Genomic DNA, 19942 nt, shown 5'->3' on the forward strand with positions numbered 1-19942 from the left:
ATTACATAGCGTGAAAGAATAAACAAACACATCAGTGGAACAGAACAGAGAGCCCAGAAACAGATCCACACAAATATAGTCAACAGATCTATAACAAAGAAGGAAAGGCGACTGAACAGTGAAAGGAAAGACACCATTCATTATCTTTTCAACAGATGATAGTGCTAGAACAACTGGATATCCACATGCAGGAAAGGGAAGGAAAGGAAAGGGAATCTAGATACAGACCTTACATCCTTCACAAAAAATAACTCAAAATGAGTCCTAAATGTAAAATGCAAATGTAAATGCAAAATTATAAATCTCCTAAAGCAAAACATAGGAGAAAATCTAGATGACCTTGGGTTATGACAATGACTTTTTAGATAAAGCACCAAAGGTATGATCCATGAAAGAAATAATTATAAGCTGGATTTCACTAAATTTAAAACTTCTGTTTGTGAAATACACTGTCAAGGGAAATAAGACAAGCCACAGATTTGGAGCAAAAACTTGAAAGACATTATCTGGAAAGTACAGTTACCCAAGATACACAAAGAACACTTAAAACTAAACAAAAAGAAAAACAACCCAATTAAAAGATAAGCAGAAATTCTGGACACCCCACGAAAGAAGATATACAGGTAGAAAAAAGCTGAACATCATCTGAAAAGATGTTCAACATTGTCCGTCATTAGGGAATTGCAAATTTAAACAATGAGATACCACAACACACCTACTAAAATGGCTAATATCCGCAACACAGACAGCACCAAATGCTAGCAAATAAGTGGAACAGGAATTCTCAATCATTGCTGATGGGAATGCAAAATGATACAGCCACCTTAACATACTCTTACCATATGACCCAGCAATTATAACCCATAGTATTTAGCCAAATGAGCTGAAAACTTGACATCCACACAAAAATCTGCATCATAGCCGCTTTATTCATAATTGCCAAAACTTGGAAGCAATCACGATGTCCTTCAATAATTCAGTGAATAAACTGGTACATTCAGACAATGGAGTATCAATTAATGCTAAAGAAGAAATGAGCTACCAAGCCACAGACATGAAGGAACCTTAAATGCATATTACTAAATGAAAAAAGCCAATCTAAAAAATCTATATAACTGTGTAACCAACTATATGACATTCTGGAAGAGGCAAAAACCGTGGAGACAGTAAAAAGATCAGTGGTTGCCAAGAATTTAGGGGAAAAGAAAGATTAGCAGGTAGAACACAGGGGATTTCTAAGGCAGTGAAACTATTCTGTATGATACTACAATGGTGAATGGATACGTATCATTGTGCATTTGAACAAACCTCAGAATGTACAATACCAAGAGCGAACCCTGATGTAAATAAATGATGGACTTTCAGTGATAATGATGTGCAAGTTCACTGACTGTTAACAAATGCACCACACTGGTGTGGAATGTTGACAGTGGGGGAGTCTGATGGGGCAGAGGGTAAAAGGAAACTCTGTACTTTCTGTTCAATTTTGCTGTGAAAGTAAAACTACTCTAAGAAATAAATATTTTTAAAATGGTAACCATATCTGTACACACAGTGCCTAGCAGTGCCTGGTCTATAGTAAATACTCAAAAAATAAAATAAAAACATACACAGCACAGTGCAAGGCATAGAGCACCTCAATAAATCATAGTCACTACAATGAACTAATATAATACAGTAAATTAAAACAAATTTGAGGGAATGTTAATATACATTAAAAAGAGTTGATCAAAATAGATTATTTGATCAAAAATAGAACATTTTTGCTGTTCTTTGCATAAGTCACATAGATATTATGTCTGGAATATTTTCGCCTATTCTAGGTACACCATTTTAAGAAGAGCACTAGCAAACTACATATTAGAACAACCGGCTAGCCAAGCAGAGGAAGCTACAAAGAATGGGCAGGGTACAGAATCCTCATATGAGAACTGCCAAGATGGAAGCAAGCTCTTCAAGTATCTAAAAACCTTTTGTGTGGAAGAGAAAACAGACTAATTGTGACTTGTTCATGAGGTCAGAACCAAGGTGTAGAAGTTGCACAAAAGTGATCTGGACCCAACAAAATTAAGAATTTTCTAATACTGTTACCACAGAAAGTGGACGTATTCTGGGAAGACTGGACTTTCACCTGTTAGGAATAAATGCTGAACAAATTTCTGCAATAGATACAGATCTAAACTGTTGACGTCCCTTCTGTAACTGTCTACGGAGGCTTGCTAGGTTCACAATAAAATGAAAGTTAGCAGTAGTGTCAGGCAGACTATTCCAGAGTAGCTAAGAAAGTTACAGATATAAGATAAGGATGGGGGGTCGGGAGAGGCAGCAGCAGCAGTTTATTATAATCAATGTAGCAGGAGCTTACAGAAAAAGTAGTTAAGCAGATATCAACTGGGGACTAAATGATAACTATCAAATTTGTGTTGATTTTTAATAGCCTCAACCAAAGGAACAGCAACGCATATCATGATTTCAGACCCCATCAGATTTCCCTCAAGGACCCAATCATATCCTGTACTTAGTACACTACCAGCCTTTCTCAACCCAGGTTCCATGACAGAATTAAACTCTTAATACTCACAGCTCTCTGACTTCTCTCCTGTGCATCTAGGATGGTACTGGTTATATCACTTTTAAGATAACTGGGAAAATAGTCAGCCAAACTATTTCCTGTGTTCTGTGGTTAAGATGAGGAACCCAGGCAAGTATAAACAATCTAATCTACTTGACTGTAATAAAGGTTTCAAAACTACAACCTCCATGAGAGCTGGCACCTTTTTCACCTTGTTCATAGTTAACAGTCAAATCATGTATGTTGAATAAATGAATAAAAGAAAGGAGGCTACATTTACATTTAGTCAGTTTCTCTTCTATCTCAGAGTTTTCTCTACTTTTCCTTCTCATTCATCTTTTCCTTTTTCCCTTCTGTTTTGGAGGATGAGATCTGTGTCTCTCCTCCTGATACTCAAGCTCCTGATTCATCTTATCTGCTCTTAATTTCTCAGAGACCTAGTCCACATTTATCTTCTTCTTGGTATCTTCAGGCTCTCTCCCTTTCCACTGGCAGCTCCTCCAGCATCTACAATTACTTACATCTCTATATTTAACACACACACACACACATTTTGCCACAACCCTACTGCCCCTCTCAAGTGACTGCCCCATCTGTATGTGTATCACCATAAGTTTAAAATGTAGTCTATACATGCTGCCTCTACCTACTTACTTCTTCATCAGGCCTTCTAAAAGGGGAGTTTCAACAAGGATCATTTAATTGCTGATTTCAATGACCACTTCTGTCTTCATCTGACTTCTCTTTGGCATCAACACTAGTGACCACCTCCTCATCCTTCAAACTTTGTCTAACACTGACTTCTAATACTAATCTTCCTAACTCTGCTTTTTCATGATTAACCAATGGTTTCCTCTTCCTCATCCAAACATTAGTTTTATCTGTGGCCTTCCTCATAGTCTATTCTTTTGTTATAATACCCTCAACACAATATCCAACAGGCAACAAACAGAAACAATGAGCAGTGCTCATCCAGAATGATTTCTAAGCATTTGTCTACCAGAAGTAATCCACACCCCTGATTTCTCCCTTGAACTCCAACTGTATTTCCAGCTATCTGCTAGATATTTCTATATGACTGTCCCACTAGTACTCCACATCAGCATACTAATTCAAATTTGCCACCTTCTACCACCAAATGCACTCTCCCATTGGTTGCCTAAATTAGTAAATCAAATCTACAGTCACAGAATCCTCCACAATTTCTCTCCTCTCTGCACCCCAAACCAAATGTTCAGCAAGTTGCTATTCTTCCACAGGTATTTCTCACATCCATTGTTTCTTTTTCTCCATTCTCACTGACATAAGTTGTTACCCCATCATCTCTCTCCTAGACCACAGCAACAGCCTAACCAATCTCCTTAACCAGTCATCTGCCAATCTATCCTCTGTGTAACCAATCTACCTAATTTCCAAGCAAGCTTCCTTTAGCACAGTTTGGATCACACTATTACCCTATCAACACATGCAAGCCTAGCCACATCATCTAGAAACTCAAACTCCTTAGATAGCAGCAAAGCTTTCCACTATTACACCCCCCTTTTCACAACTGTATCTAAACAGGACTCATGCTCCCACAAGGCCAAAGTATTCACACACCTCACCTCACACTGCACGTGCTCCATCCACACCCTGCAAGATGCTCTCTCTTCTCTAACATCTTTCTCCAAGATGCCATTTCCATCTGTCAGTCTACACAACTCCCTGGGCTCTATTCAAATACCATTTTCTCCAGTATAACCTGGGGTACAGTGAGGGTAGAGTGCAAGGAGCGTCCTATGTTAACTAACTTCCTGAATAATACAAAATGTTCCTGCTACGTGCTGTAAAAAATATTGTAAATGAGGAAGAGCTACCACATTACTGTAACTGCATGTTGTCCTCTGACTACCTTTCCATAAATACCTATAGCTCATTTGCATTCTATGACAAGCACTGTGCTGGGGACATCACATTCAGCCAGACAAAATGCCTTTTGCTCATGGGAGTTTTTCTTTATTCACCATCAGGCTTTAAGCTCCATAAGAAAAAGAACATTTTCATTTTGCTGTAGTATCTCCGACACAATGCCCATCAAGCAGTAAGCATAAGCAATAAATATTTGTTTAAAGAATGAAAGTATTAAAGAAAAATAAATGATTATCAACAAAGTCTCAGGGGGAGGGTATAGCTCAGTGGTGGAGTGCATGCCTAACATGCATGAGGTCCTGGGTTCAATCCCCAGTAACTCTGTTAAAAATAAATAAACCTAATTACCACCCCCCCCAAAATAAATTTAAAAAAGTAAACTAAAAAGAAAAAGTTAGATGTCAAAAGAAAGAGAAAAAAATTCTTTAAAGTCTTGTACGTTCTGACTGTAATCAAGTTATATCCATTCTATGATTCTTCTCAGGCAATGTCACAATGATGCATATAGATAAAGTTCATTCCACAAAGCAGCAGTAACCACAACACAAGTGACAGCCCCCCTGCACTCTTAAATTCTAGTATTGGCTCTGCGACAATGCATGTCATTTCTGCTTCTTTAGTCCTTAATTTCCTGCTCGGTAAAACAAGGCAAGACAGTCCTTAGAATTCCTTTCAGTGACATCTCTATGCTGCTCCCTATAGGTTAAATACATTTAGGGAACATCAGGTACCTCCAGTAGTCATTAACTGTAATCTGTCTCAAAGAAACTCAAAAGGATGTTAAGTACATTCAAAACTATCTGAAAGGAGAAATAAAAAGAATTTTTAGGTCTTTTTCCCAACTGGAACCACGGAGGGTGCCAAGAGAAGAAAAAGGTTTCTGCTGTGCCAGAAACCCTTAAGAAAAAGTGAAAGAATTTCAGAGAGCTTAAAGATCAAATGCCTGAGAAAGACATTTGCCCAAAAGATGCTTCGAAAGGCAAGGAGGAAGCTTATCTATGAAAAAGCTAAACACTACCACAAGGATACAGGCACATGTACAGAACTGAGATTACAATGGCCAGGATGGCAAGCAAAGCTGGCAACTTTCATGTACTTGCAGAACCCAAACTGGCATTTGTCATCAGGATCAGAAGTATCAATGGTGTGAGCCCGAAGGTTCAAAAGGTGCTACAGCTTCTTTGCCTCCATCAGACCTTCAAGGGTGCCTTTGTGAAGCTCAACTTCAATTAACATGCTGAGAATTGTGGAACCATATGTTGCATGGGAATACCCAAACCCGAAGTCAGTAAATGAACTGATCTATAAGCGTGATTATCGCAAAATCAATAAGCGAACTGCCCTGACAGATAATCTGTTGATGGCTTGATCTCTTGGTAAATATGGCATCATCCTCATGGAGGACTTGATTCATGACATCTATACCATTAGAAAATGTTTCAAAGAAGCAACTTCCTGCAGCCCTTCAAACTGTCTCCTCCATAGGGTGGAATGAAGAAAAAGACCACCCATTTTGTAGAAGGTAGACATGCTGGCAACAGGGTAGACCAGATCAACAGGCTTATTAGAAGGATGAACTAAGGTATCTATAAAGATTATTTTTGTAATCCAGACAGTTAACAAACAATGAGCACTTTCAAATTGAAGGGGAAAAAAAAAGAGGAATATTTAGGAAGGACATATGTTATCATCAGTTTTCTTCAGACTAACATGGAGAAGAATGCCTTGGATTTCTCTGTGTGGTCCTAGAGAAGAGAACTAAAACCAGTGGGTAGAAATAATGGTGAGGCAAATTTCCACTTAATTAAAGGATAAACAAAATATTAGAACTTGCCAAAACTAGGAGGTAGTGAGTTCCTTCTCTCTCCAGAGGCATTCAAACAGAAAGCAGTCCCACTTGGAAGAGATTCAAGTATTTAGTGAGAAAACTGAACAAAAGTACCTTCTTTCATAGCTCTTCCTGTTCATTCACTTGTAGTAACAGCTTCCTCTGTGATCCAACAGACAACTATCTTCCATCACTAGATACCTCATTTCACACTCGTGTGCCTAAGGTCCATTCCTCTACCAATCATCACAAAATTCCTGAAATCAAAACTATCTCATTCATTTCTACATCCCTTCCACATTACCTGGCACAACTGTACTGCACAAAAACAAACATAACAAATGTTTACTAAATACTCTCATGAAGACTAAACTCAATTTAATGATTATACAACAAGAGCACATCAAATTTCACTGTATAAAAATCCAGCATATGGTGTAGTCAAGGTATTTTAGAAATCAGAGCCCTTAAGATGCAAAGTCAGTTCCATCCACAGGTAGTCAGATAAGGTATACAAATTAAAAGATATTACGTATCTTTTATGTGTTAGACTACTACTGTGTGTTGGGACATCAGAGTAGGGGTGTGGGTTAAGCTCAGGGCTTTTTTTTGGATTAAGTATCTCTGCAAGTTTAGTGTTTGGGAGATTGATCAAGTTATAATAAACAAACCAAATATACGGATTATTGAATAAATGGTTTCAAAACAACTAGCTATCCATTTGGAAGAAAAATTAAAAATAAATTCCAGATGCAGGCAGTTTTCCCCAGCAAGCCAGAAAGCGGCTTTCCAGCAAGTTCTGCAGATGTGGTCGCTTTGTGAACTGTGCCCTTCAGAGGGCCACAGCTGCAGAGTCCGGATCTCAGTTCTGGGAGTGGCCTCCTCAAGATGTGTTCCTTCCCTGGGTGCTCTACCTTAGCTCTAGAGGCAGCTACTAGCTACTCCCTATATCTACTATTCTTATATTTTTAGGGTTCCCTTTTTCTCCTAGGTAATCCCCTGTTTAGTTAATCTTTATATTAAATTTCACCCATTAAATTTAAAAATAAATTCCAGATGATCTAAAGTACTAAATATAAAAGACGAAATTATAAAATGTTGAAAATTAGGGTTTTTTTAAATAAACATGGGAGTTGAAATCTTCCTAAGACCCAGAAACCATAACTTTTTAAAATAGATCTATGTAAAAATTAAAGCTTTCTGTACAACAAAAGAAAAAATAAATATGTATAATCACTCTCAGGGAAGTACAAATTAAAAAGCCATTATCCATTTTATTTCTTTCTGAGAACATAACTTGAAACACTACATAGCCAAATAAACACATAAAAAGTGCACCTGTAAACACTGTATGGTTTTATACACATTTACAATGTACTTTTGCTGCCTTCTAGATAATTTATTTTGCAACACATTACTGCACAGTTGTAAATAAATTATGTACTGTAACATCACTTCAGTTATGTGTAAAGAAATAAATTAATTTTAAAAACAAATCAATAAAAAGCCATTATCTTACCTACTTGCTTAAAACCCTTCAACGGCTTCTCCTACAGCTCTAAGGCTAAAGCTCACTCAGGCCAGCCCATACCTATCTGACTCTCTCATTCTTTCTACCCAGGCACACTTTCTTCAGTTCTCTTACTCATCCTAATTCTTCCAAAAAAGGGACTCTTGCTCATCTCAGCTCTAGGCACTTCCTCAGAAACCTTTCCTGGACTCACTATTGGCTCACATTCCTCAGTTACAGCATTCATAGCACTGTGTACCTCTGACAGTTCCTCAGCCCCAAAATCTCTGAGTGATCCTCTCTCTCTTACATCCCATATCTAATCCAAATCCTGTTGGCCATACCTTCAAAATATAACCTCCACCAATACACCCAAGCCTCATTGTCTTTTTCCTGGATTAATGCCTCCCTTACCTTCCTTTACTCTACTGCCAATCTAGCAGCCAGAGAGGTTTTTGGTTTTTGTAATGTCTTATTTCTTAATGTATTATTTTTTAGTTTTTTTATTTTGAGGGGAGGAGGTGATCAGGTTTATTTTTAGAGGAGGTACTGGGGATCAAACCCAGGACCTTGTGAATGCTGAGCATGCACTCTACCACTTGAGCTATATCCTCCCCACAAGGTTTGTTTCTTTTTTTTTTTTTTTAACATAAGTCAGATCACATCACTCCTCTGCTCAAAACCTTTTCAATGATTCCCCATAAAGAAAACCAATCTTCACAATCTTCTAGGGCCCTACAAGATCTGCCCCACTCCATTACCTCTCATCTCATATCCCACTACTCTTCCCTCCCTTCCTCTCCCACCTCCTCCCACCCACTCCCACCACTAGGTCATTCTAGCCACACTGACCTCCACGCCATTCCTCAAACAAGCCAAACATATTCCTTCCCTAAGGCATTTACAAAAATTGATCCCTGTCTGAAACACTCTTCCTCCAGAAAGCCTCATAGTAGCTCTTCTATCTCCTTCAAGTCTTATCAAATGTCATCTTCTCAATAAGGCTACTCTGACCACCCTATTTAAAATCAGCCCTGTCCCCCTTCCTTTTACCCTGCTTTTTTCCTGTTTTTTTTTCTTTTTTCCATAGCACTTTTCATCTAACAATTCCTTTGATTTGCTTATGTTTGTTGTTTAATATCTGTTTCTCCCACACTAGGGCAGGGTTATTTATTATCTGTTGTATTCCCACTGATGTATTTCATATATCTAGAATTGTGCCTGGCAAGTAGTACACACTCATATTTGTTGAATAGTTTTATACTTGGGATTATCTAATTAACAGCCTTATGATTCACTACCTAGGAACAGTGACTGGGTTTAATGTTGTTCGTCACTGAATGTCCTAGAGCCTAGCATGGGACTTGGCATAGACTAGGCACACAAATATTTGTTAACTGAAGCATATCTGTTCGTTTGTTTTTTGTCTATCAGAAGACACAAATTTAAAACAAATGACATTATCAGGACTTGTACGAGTGTAGGGAAAATCCACCCTCTCAGACTGTTGGCAGGTATGTAAATTGATACTTTTTGAGAGCAAGCTAGCAATAGCTATTAAAATTTAAATCACTCCGAGCTCATGCCCTTTAATCCAGTAGTCTTACAGAAGTAAAAGCAAGAGTATCTGAAAAAAATTTGTACAAAAATATCTATTATAGAACTGCTTATAAAATGAAAAAACTGGAAGCAACCTACTTTCCATCAATAAAGATACAGGCAAATAAATCATGTGTGGCACATGAATGTGATGAACATTCTTTAACAAGAATGAGGCAGATTTATAACATGGAACTTACTAACAGACCAGAGGGCCTTGGCATCAGATGGCCTGTATTTGAATCCTAGCTCCCTTCACTTCCCAGCTATGTAACTCCAAGCACTTTTAACTTCTCTGTACTTCAGTTTCCTTATCAATAAAATACTATAATAGTACCCACCTCACTGATATGAAGATTTCCTGAGATAACACATGTAGTGCCTGTAACGCATTACATGGCCACATAACTACTTACAGGTATACAATAATTACAGCTAACATTTATTATGTGAAATACACAAGTTGTAGACCCACATATGTAAAGCATGTCCATTTCAGGGAGCATAGGTAGCATATCTGTGTAACCAGAGAGAAAAATCAAGGACAAAAAATTTAATACTGGTTTCCTCTGGGAGATTGGAGAAGACATACTTTCTAATATTCACAACTTTCTAATGGAGGGATTTTAGAAAACAGTGTTCTTAAATTAAAAAGAAATGAAGTACTTCTACTTCTAACTTAGATTTCAACAATACAAGCAAATACATCTAACTTGGATTGTAAAATATTAAAATTCGAAAAATTTTATATTATACATAGCCTTTGACTTCTCTAGGTAAAGTGAAATAATCAGCTGAAATTTGTTTGGCTAGTAAAGTTACCTTTGTTCTGGGGGAGGGGAAAGCTCAGTGGTAGAAAGCCTGCCTAGCATGCACAAGGTCCTGGGTTCAATCCCCAGTAACTCCACTAAAGAAAATAAGTAAATAAATAAACCTAATTACCTCCTCCCCTAAATAAAAAAAAAAAGCTAATATATTGTTTTAAGTTACCTTTGTTCTAAATGAATAAATGAAGATGCATCATCAAAAAATGTTTTTTCAAAAAACTTACAAAATAAAGAATTAAAAAGAATGAAAAGAAAATTATTATATTTCATCCTGTCGGTATACACACAAATCAATTCTTTACTACGGTACCTCTGTGAAAAACAAACATGTCAAAAAAGGAAAAGGAAACAATGTCAATGTAAAAGACAACTGTTTCTAAAATGGGATAAAAGAAAGATTAAAGCCAAAAACTAAAATTTATCTTTACTGTCAGTTTGACTCAAAAGAATTCTGCAATCGTTTTTTTTTTTTTTTTTTTAATCAGCCAGGCTAGGAAAATCAAGTGCGCTTAAAGCTAAAGTGTTAGGAAGTGATCTATATTAAGTTCAGCCAAAGAAAAAAATTAAATCCCCAAGATAAGCTTTTAAGAAGACACTGACACAAAGCTCTCAAATATACCAAATTCTCTCTCCTTCTGTGAACAATAGTTGTGGGTGCTCATTTACTACACTAATTGAAAATAAATACTGCAATTTATGTAAACTAAATCTCACCCTAGAATCACAGGAATTGAAAAATCAGGAATAAACCTGTACTAAGAATATACGATTTCCTAAAGCTAATTTTTCCTACTAGCCTCTTTCAAGTGCTTAGTCACTTCTGCCTATTTACAAAGAAGACCATTTCACATCTAGAAAGAGGCAGGGAATTTTTATTCCAGACGGTCATGTCACCTGAGCTGCCCTAGACAGTTTGTTTCCATGCAACTCTGAGAGAAGGCAGCAGCCAGCTAAGCATACCTACCACTCCAGATCAGAACCAGGAGCCACCGGGGCTCCTCTCTATTCTGCCTCTGTCTGCAATAACAAAGAGGCGTTTGTGGAAAAGCAAAGTTTTCTTCCCTGACACCAAACACAGAAGGTGAAAATTAAAATGTAGCCTGAAAACATTCTCTCCCGTTTCCTCTCTCTAACAGCACACCACAAATGCCTCCCTTCTCTTCTACTGAAACAGAAACAGCAAGCAGATTCTTACACAACTCCAGGTGTGAGTACTAGACCTTTCTCCTTAGGCAACTAACAAAACCTAAAACTAGAGCCTAAGGCTTTGGAGCACACTTCCAAGCTAGCAGCTGGTTTTAAAATCTGATGACATTGTTTCAGGTTCCCCAAAAGCAAGAAAGAAGAGTAAGGTTTTCATGAAAGATCGTCTTAAGAGACAACCCTAGGCCAAGGCAAGTTTTTAAGCACCTAGTATGTGCTCAGCACCAAATCCCAACATTCCACTCCATTTAAAAGATGCTAAGCTGATTACAGAATCACACCTGAAAGAACTCTCTCTCTCAGATACAGCAGTACCTTCTCAAAGACCAAGCACATTCTTTACAAACATAACTCCAAGTAGTAAAACCTGGAATCATCTGGTCAATCTCTGAAGCAGAGCTTAGTCCACTTCCCAGAAGGTCATGGACTCTTGACAACCAACTTGAACTATTCAGGATGGGGCTCTTTCCCCTCTCAAGAATATAAGTGCTATAAAAGCCATTGTTTCCTCGACTTCAGTATTCTCAAACATCATTCTCATTCTTCCCAAATACCCCCTTAATAACACTTTACATACATATGTGTTCCCACCTCTACAGATAAAATATAAAGGCACGCATTAACCTCTTTTCATGAGGATAGTGACGTTCAAAAAGGCCAAGAAATTCGAATAGGCCTGTTAGTGAAGGCTCGAGGTCCTTTAGGCGCCCAGGCCTCAGCACTTACCAGTAAGCCACACTGCCTTTCAAGGAACGTTACTAAATCCAGTTACTGATCCCAACTAGTTTTATGTCACAAAACTGGGTGCAAACCGTTCAGTGACATGGATGGGGAGGCAAGGAGGGGTGGAAAGGGCACACCACCATTACCTGAGCAATTTTTTTCTCTTACTAATAATATAGCACATGTTCCCGATTTCCATCTTCCCCACGGGCAGAACCCACGTGCCGGTCCCACCGCTACCCACAGCAGCTCCCTCTCCAAGCTCCCCAGCTTCTGCCGGGTCCCCAGTAGCCTCCCACGCCCCCTCCCCCAGACCAGCCCTGCCGCCGGCGCCTACCGCCCCCTCCCCAGCGACGGCCGCCCAGGCCCCCGCGCCGCCCTCTCGCGCAGCCGGCGCCCAAACGGGCGCGCTCCCGCCTCCGCCCGAAGGGGTCACCCCCGGGGCCTGCGCGCGCCCTTCCCGCTGCCCGGAGGTTCCCCCCACGACGCCGGCGCCTGGCAGGCCGCGCCCGCCGCGCCTGCCATGGTGGGCGCCTCACCGTCAGGCTGAGGAGCCGGGCCCGGCTGCGCCATGGCCAGGCGGCCGGCCTTGGGGAGCGGGGATGGGAAGGGAAACGGCGTCCTGGGCTCTCGCCGGCTCAGCTGGCGGAGGAGGCGTCGACCGAGCCGCCGCCGCCGCCGCCCAGGGAGGAACCGCTAAGGCTGGAGCCGCCGGCACCGCCACAGCCGCGGGCAGAGACGGACCCGAGCGCCGACCTCCGCCTCCTCATCCTGACAGCGGGAAATAAGCAGTGCGCAGGCGCGGGGGGATGGGGCGGCACGTGACGTCGCCCTGAGGGGCGGGGCGGGGCTTCGCGAGGGGAGGGGGAGCGCGGCGCGGGGGGAGGCTGGAGGAGGAGCGGAGCCCGCGGCGGCGAGCAAGGAGGGTGGGATGGAGGGGGGAGGGGCGAGGAGGCGAGCCTGGGTGAGAAGGGCCGGGACACCAAGAGGAGCCACTCGCGGTCCTCCGCCCTAGGACAGAGGCAAAGAAAGAGTAATAATAAAAAGAGAGCGAGAGAGGAGGCTTTATGGTGAAATGAGTACAAATCCAGCTTCTGCCTCTTCTAGCTATGTGACCTTGGGCGAGTCACTTAACCTCTTTGAACCTTACAGCCTTCGTCAGTATAATGGCTAAGAGAAGTTTAAATGAAGTAAAATGTGTGGAACTGTTTCTGGCGTACTTTCCATTACGCACCTGTGTACGTGTGATGTGACTTTTAAGTGCCGGGCACCGTGGTAGATGCTGGGGCAGCAACCAGACACAGTCCTTGCACCCATGAAGGGAGAGGAGAGATGATGTGCAGACAACACCGCCCTTATACCTGGGCATAGGTGCCATACATAAGAGGCTCACCCAGCTCTGGCCACATTCTTTCCACAGGGTCCAGGGGACATGCCCACCTGGCATCTGCGCCCCTCCTTTAAGACCAAGTTCTGGGAACTTGTGATCCCAGAATTCCCTCCCCAATGGCTGGAGGCTATGGTCTCTTCCCCAGGTCCATCCTCTCTAGCTCAGTCTGGGGAGCCCTAAAAGTGGGTAAGGGCAGCTGTGTTTGGGGGAGGTGGCACATCACAGACACTTGAGCTGCTCTGTCCAGGGATCCCTAGTGCAAGACAGAGATGGGAAGAGAGGGCAGGTGGGCCAAGGCCAAAGCTACCACTACCACCTCATTCAAGTGCATAAATCTAAGAAATCCAGGAATTCTAAATTTGAACCTGGTCTTCAGTGTCTTTAAAGATGTGTATTTGTCAAGGTAGAATAGACTATGTTAAAGGTAACAGTTAAGAGTGATTTGTCATTTTAAATAATTTAAGTAGACACATGGCATCTATTTGTACTTTTACCCCAGATCCTGTTGACATTAGGTAAAGACCTATATACAGACTCAAGTTTTTTGAGCATTGAATATCCTTAGATGTCTGGTGTGCCTATGAGAAGGCAAGCAGGGTGGTTTCCCTAACCCTTCATTAAATGACTTTCTTGGGTGAGCAAATTCGTGCTCGGCATGGAGACCTTTGTCCAGGATAAGGCAGCCCAGTGCACCCTGTCTGGGGATGACTAATACTAGGCAGGGACTATAAAGATAGCAGGTGCTGATGCCCTCTTCAGGAGGAGCTCCTTCTAGTGAGTAAGAGGCACCTTTATTGCCATTGATAATCTGGGGCTTGAAGCCAGGCCCTCAAGATAGAGGTCACTCAGAAATAGTCAGGCTGCTGGTTTGGACAGCTAGAGGTCCCCATGCCAAGGAGGAGGTTGAAAAAGCAGTTTGGAAATTACATAGGAGCATGCAGAAGTTATGTACATTTTCATCTTTTTAGGCAAATATGAAACAGTCCATCCCCTACAGAATATATTTTAAAGAAAAGTAGTGTGTGCTCAAAGCCTTTATTAAGTATTAAAGACATGATTCTAATATTTTGAAATTGGGAGATAAGATTTAAACACGTGTAATAATTTAAACACATGTAATAATTACTTATTGGACACATTGGACATGGCCTGGGAGACACGTACAAGAATATTTAAGGTGGCATAGTTTATAATACAGTAAAGAAATAAAAAACCCAAGTGCTCATCAACAGTAGAATGTAGATAAATACATTTTTAACTATTCATACCATGGAATACTGTACGGTAATAATAATGAACAAACTACAGCTACATATTCAAAATAGATGAATCTCACAAACATAATTTCAAAGGAAAGAAGCAAATTATAAAATAATACATACAAGCATGATTCCATTTATATAAAGTTCTAAAACAGGCAAAACTAAACATTATGCATATGTAGTGAACTGTAAAGACAGGAAGAGAACCAGTATCACAGAAGTCATGACAGTGGTTTCTGAACTAGGGAGGGAAGGGCATGTGATTAACAATAGCACCTAAAAGCCAATAATTGTCTAGGGTGCTGGCAGTGTGATATTTCCTTAACCTGGGTCCATTCAAACTAATTATAAATCTGGGAGGTTGATGTTCAGGTGAGAAAGATTTGGGGATATTTGCCCATCATAAGCTTAAAATGAGCAAATTTGATGCAACCGCTAGAAAGCACTCATTTTGTGCTTCATTAATAGAGTCACGGAGTAATGTTTGGGAGAATTCACCATTGGGGGAAGAAAAATAGAGTCACAGAGTATGAATTATAGGAGGTGATGTCTCTCCTGCACTTTGCCCTGGTTGGGTCACATCACCAGCATTAGCTGCGTTTGTTTCTGAACACTATTATTTGCAAAGGGACACTGGCCAGCTGGAGTGGGTGGAGTCCCAGGGAATGAAGAATCTGAAAATTATTCTCTGATGGAAATAGCAGCCAGAAGTACTGGAGATTAAAAAGAAAGAAAAAAAAGAAAGATGACTTGGACTGTGAAGACTGTCCTCAAAATCCTGGAGGTCAGTAGGTACAAACGTGCTATGTGCCCAGAGATTGCAGCAAGACAGACTTCAACTCGACCTAAAGAAGAACTTTTTCCCAGAGCTGACCAGAGAGAGAAGTGAGCTCCCTGTCACTGCAAGGGTGCAAATAGAGCTGGCTAGCAATTGGTCAGAGGTGCTAATAGGATTCCTGATGCATTTGGGGGATTAGACTAGACCATCTTTACAATCCTTTTCAGCCTCAATATTCTATAACACTAATGACAATAATAAGTTGGCTGCATTTTTAATTTTACTGGGCACTTTCTCATATATTATTTACTTTTACCCTTCACAACAACCCAAAAGGTGGACAATAGGCACAGAGTAGATAAACTAAAATTTCCTGGATCAATTCCATTTCAAAATTCTATCCTATGGTTTCTGTAAGTAAAGACATGTCTGTCAGACTAGGTGTCCCAACTTGGCATTCAACTGATAGTACTCAGGAGTATTGGGGTTCTTTGGGGTTCTATCTCCCTGGGACCCAGATTCTCAAGGGCAGGAAGGGACCAGAGGGTAGGTCTCTGGCCTTCAATAAGGGACAGCTTCAGTGCAGGTTGTGGAGGAAGGACCAGAATCAAGGGGCCTCTCCTCCAGGGGTCCTGTCTCTTTCCAGGCACTTGGGGACATGGAAAGACCCAACCTGCGTATTAGCTTCCTCACTAAGCGTTCCCAGGAAGAACCCACCAGGGACAAACACCATTATGTCCTCAGCCAAAATCCTCCAGCCTTGGTCCCTCTCTCACTGATTAGCCCCTTTTAGTATTACATTTTAATACTTAAAGAATAGGACCCTTATCAATCGATAGAGACATATAGAAATAGTCGTACTCCAGCTACAAAATGTCAATGTCAGGTGATAGCTTCGAACCAGAAATGGTGGTTAGACATAAGGCGATATTTTAGCTGACATAGAAAGCAGGCAATGAGGAAAGTAGAGCCTCCTTTCCCCTCCTGGGACCTTGGGTGGGAAAATGCTGACTATTTCTCCAGTCCATCCCTGCCTCAGTCTCTCCCAACGAGACGTATATGGGAGACTGCCACAAACAGAAGGATGATTTCTCTCTTATACTCTCATGAGATGCAGGTGGATGTCCAGGGAGGAGGTCCAGGCACAGAATCAGAAGACCTGGAATTCTGGCCAGATTAGCTGTTAACCCAGAGCACATTATTTAACCTCTCTGAGCCCCTGTTCACTTATCTCTAAAATGGGGATGATAGACCGGCCTCAAGGCGCATCAGGAAGGCTGAAGAGATAAAACACCTAACCCCCAGGATGCAGTAGGTGCTCTGTAAATGTCTGCTTTCCCCTCTCCTTCTCTCCTTTCCTTTGTTTTTTTCCCCCTAGATCAGTCGTTTCCATCCTGGGGAAGAAGGGATCCCTCAACCTTAGAACTGTCTGTGAAGGTATTCCTAGAGATTCAGGGCAGAAATTTCCAATATTATCAAAGCCTAGCGGAACTGTCCCATTTACACTAGATAATGTCCCACAGCTAAAATGTCAAGTTTCTTTGCTTTGCAGATAAATTATATCGTGTTGCTTATCTCATGTTGATTAAAAGTTCTTTTTCCAGTTCTATGTCAGCTGTTGATTAATAATACAAAAGGATCCATTATTATCAAGTGAATTCATTTTTAAAAGAATTTTAAGAGATACCTACTAAAGTTACCCTCCTTTTTATTTCTTGTTTTTTGTTTCAAATTACTCCAGTAAAACTCTAATTCTAATTTTTTTTAAATACAGATAAAGCAGAAGTACCCCCTCAACCTCTCCTCCCCTCAACACACACACAATCCCACACCCCTCTCAGGGACAAACTACTGTTACTAGCTTTGTGTGAATCCTTTCAGACATTTTTCTATGCGTCTATGAACGTGCAGAAACACATGCCTCTGTTTTATGTTCCTCGAATAGGTATGATCATACTGTACACGTTATTCTGAACTTGTCTTTTTCCTTAACAGTATAGTCAGTACATATGGCTTTACTTCATTCTTTTTGACTCTCACATAGTTTCCCGTTTGGGTAAAAGTTTAGATTAATTACAACTTTTCATTATTTATAAGCAATGCTGCAAGAAACATGCATAGCTATTTAGGCACTTACATGAGTGATTTCCCAGGAGACTTACCTACCCACTTAGGATTACCAGATCAAAAGTCACGAACAGTTTTTCATTATAAAAGATACTGATGAATTACTCTCAAAGAGTACCCACATTAATGATATACCAACAGTGTATATCCATTTCTGTACATCCTTGCCAACACTGCCTTTTATCAACCTTCTTTGTGTCTGTCAGTCTGATGGAGAAAAGATTATAGTATAATAATGTCACTTTAATAAGCATTTTCAGTTTGGGATTAGCAAATACAAACTACTGTATACAAAACTGATAAACAACAAGGTCCTACTCTATAGCACAGGGAACTATAGTCAATAGCTTGTAATAACATTGTAAATCAATTATACTTCAATTTAAAAAAAAAAGATTTGTTCCTTGGTTTTGTTTTCCAAGTTTGATTATGATGCAGCTAGGTATTCATAATTTGAGCGTACCATACTTGGAGTTGGTTGAGTTTCCTGAATGTACAAATTAATGTTTTTCATCAAATTTGGGAACTTTTCTGCTATTATTTCTTTAAATATTCTTTTTTTCCTCTCTCTTCTCCTTCTGAGACTCCTATTATTCATGTGTTAGAATGCTTGATGGAGTGTGTCCCATAGGTCTCAGGCTCTGTTCACTTTTCTTCATTGTTTTTTTCTTCCGCTTCTGAGACTGGATGATCTCAAATGACCTATTTTCAAGTTTGCTGAGTATTTCTTCTAATCTTCTGTTTAGCCCCTCCAGTGAACTTTTCATTTCAGTTATTAAACTTTTCAACTCCTGGATTTCTACTTGGTCCATCTCTTTACTAACATTCTCTATTTGTTGAGGCATCATTCTCATACTTTAATTTAGTTCTTTAGATACAGTTTCTTTTAGTTCTTTGAACGTATTTATAATAGTTGATTTAAAGTCTTTATCTAGTAAGTCCAATGTCTGGACTGCCACAAGGGCAGCTTCTGCTGACTGCTTTTTTTCCAGTGTATGGGCCATACTTTTGTATCCAGACTCATTATGAATAATAATTTTTTCTTGAAAACTGAACGTACAAAATGATATAATGTGGCACTTCTGGAAATCAGATTCCCAATTCCCCAGAATTTGTTGTTGTTCCAGTTTGTTGTTGATATTGTTGCTGTTTGTTTAATGACTCTCCTGGACTAATCTGTAAAGTCTGTATTTCTGATCTATGCAGCCACTAAAGTCTCTGCTCAATTAGTTTAACAATCAGCTAATAATTGGACAGGGAGTCCCTTAAATGCCTCGAACCAATAAGCCTCTCAGCCTTTGCTGAGGGGCTCTGTGAATGTGTTTGGTCAAGACTTCAACGATCAGCAGGTGGTTTACAACTCTGCCTTACCTTCACTTCCTGCTTGTACAAAGCCTCAAGTTTGGACAGAAGTGAGCGACTGAAGCCTCTCAGGTCCTTCTCAGGTATGTGCACAGCCCGAGTCCTTCTAGAGTCCCGAGGATGAGTCAGATATTATCAAAGTCTTCTGTGGACATCTCATTCCGCAGTTTTTCCTTTCAAGTTCTTTGGTCAGCCTCTTGCTACACCCAACTGGTATTACTACCACTGGCAGCTGTGATGTTAAACAGTTGCATCTGATTTTTTTTTTCAACAATTGCCCTGGGGATATGACTGTTTGCTTGGAGTGAACTCTGAGTCAGTTCAAATAAAAACAAGCCCCAAGAGTGGAGGTTCTGAGGGAGCTATCAGACAGATCACATGGTGATAATTCTCTGGGTTGGAGATTTTAGGGGGAGGTTCAGACCTACTCTGTCCCTTCCAGTGGCTTCTAGGCTGCTTGTTTTCATAGCTACTACTTTCAAGTCTACTGCAAAACTAAGGAGAAGGGGATGGGACTAGAGTAAGCTAAAACACCAGAAAGCTTTCTGTTCTTATCTAGTTTCAGCTGTCTTTCTTGAATAGATCCTCCTTGAATTTTAGCAGGACTTTGGTTAATTTCCAGAGTTCTAAAAAGGTTGATTTTTGACCTTTTTTGCCTGTATTTTTATTGCTGTTATGGAGGAGTAGATTTTTCAAAGACCTTTATCTAGCCATTCTAGGAGTGTTTCTATGTGTATTCATTTTCTTTTACAAAAGGAAAAGATAAACCATAGACTAATAAAAATCACTAGGTAGGGAGTACTCCCCAAACTCTTGGATATATTATGGGATAGAGCAAATGCACAACTATATT

The 19942-nt window shown here is 40.3% G+C and overlaps 1 protein-coding gene and 1 pseudogene across 6 annotated transcripts in view; one reads left to right on the forward strand and one right to left on the reverse strand.

Annotated features, from left to right (window-relative positions):
• RABEP1 (rabaptin, RAB GTPase binding effector protein 1) overlaps positions 1-19942 on the reverse strand; it is a 175377-nt gene that overhangs the window by 66364 nt on the left and 89071 nt on the right. For 2 of the 6 annotated variants that reach the window (XM_032498488.1, XM_032498487.1), the window contains exon 1: positions 12710-12959. The exons of the other annotated variants lie outside the window; for them this stretch is intronic. In XM_032498488.1, coding sequence (XP_032354379.1) covers positions 12710-12743 — 34 coding nt within the window. In that variant the 5' untranslated portion in view covers positions 12744-12959. Of the gene's footprint in view, positions 1-12709; positions 12960-19942 lie in introns of those variants that run through there. 6 annotated transcript variants of the gene reach the window in all.
• On the forward strand, positions 5361-6088 carry LOC102511923 (annotated as a pseudogene).

Source organism: Camelus ferus, chromosome 16 (assembly GCF_009834535.1).
Source record: "Camelus ferus isolate YT-003-E chromosome 16, BCGSAC_Cfer_1.0, whole genome shotgun sequence".
NCBI lineage: Eukaryota > Metazoa > Chordata > Mammalia > Artiodactyla > Camelidae > Camelus > Camelus ferus.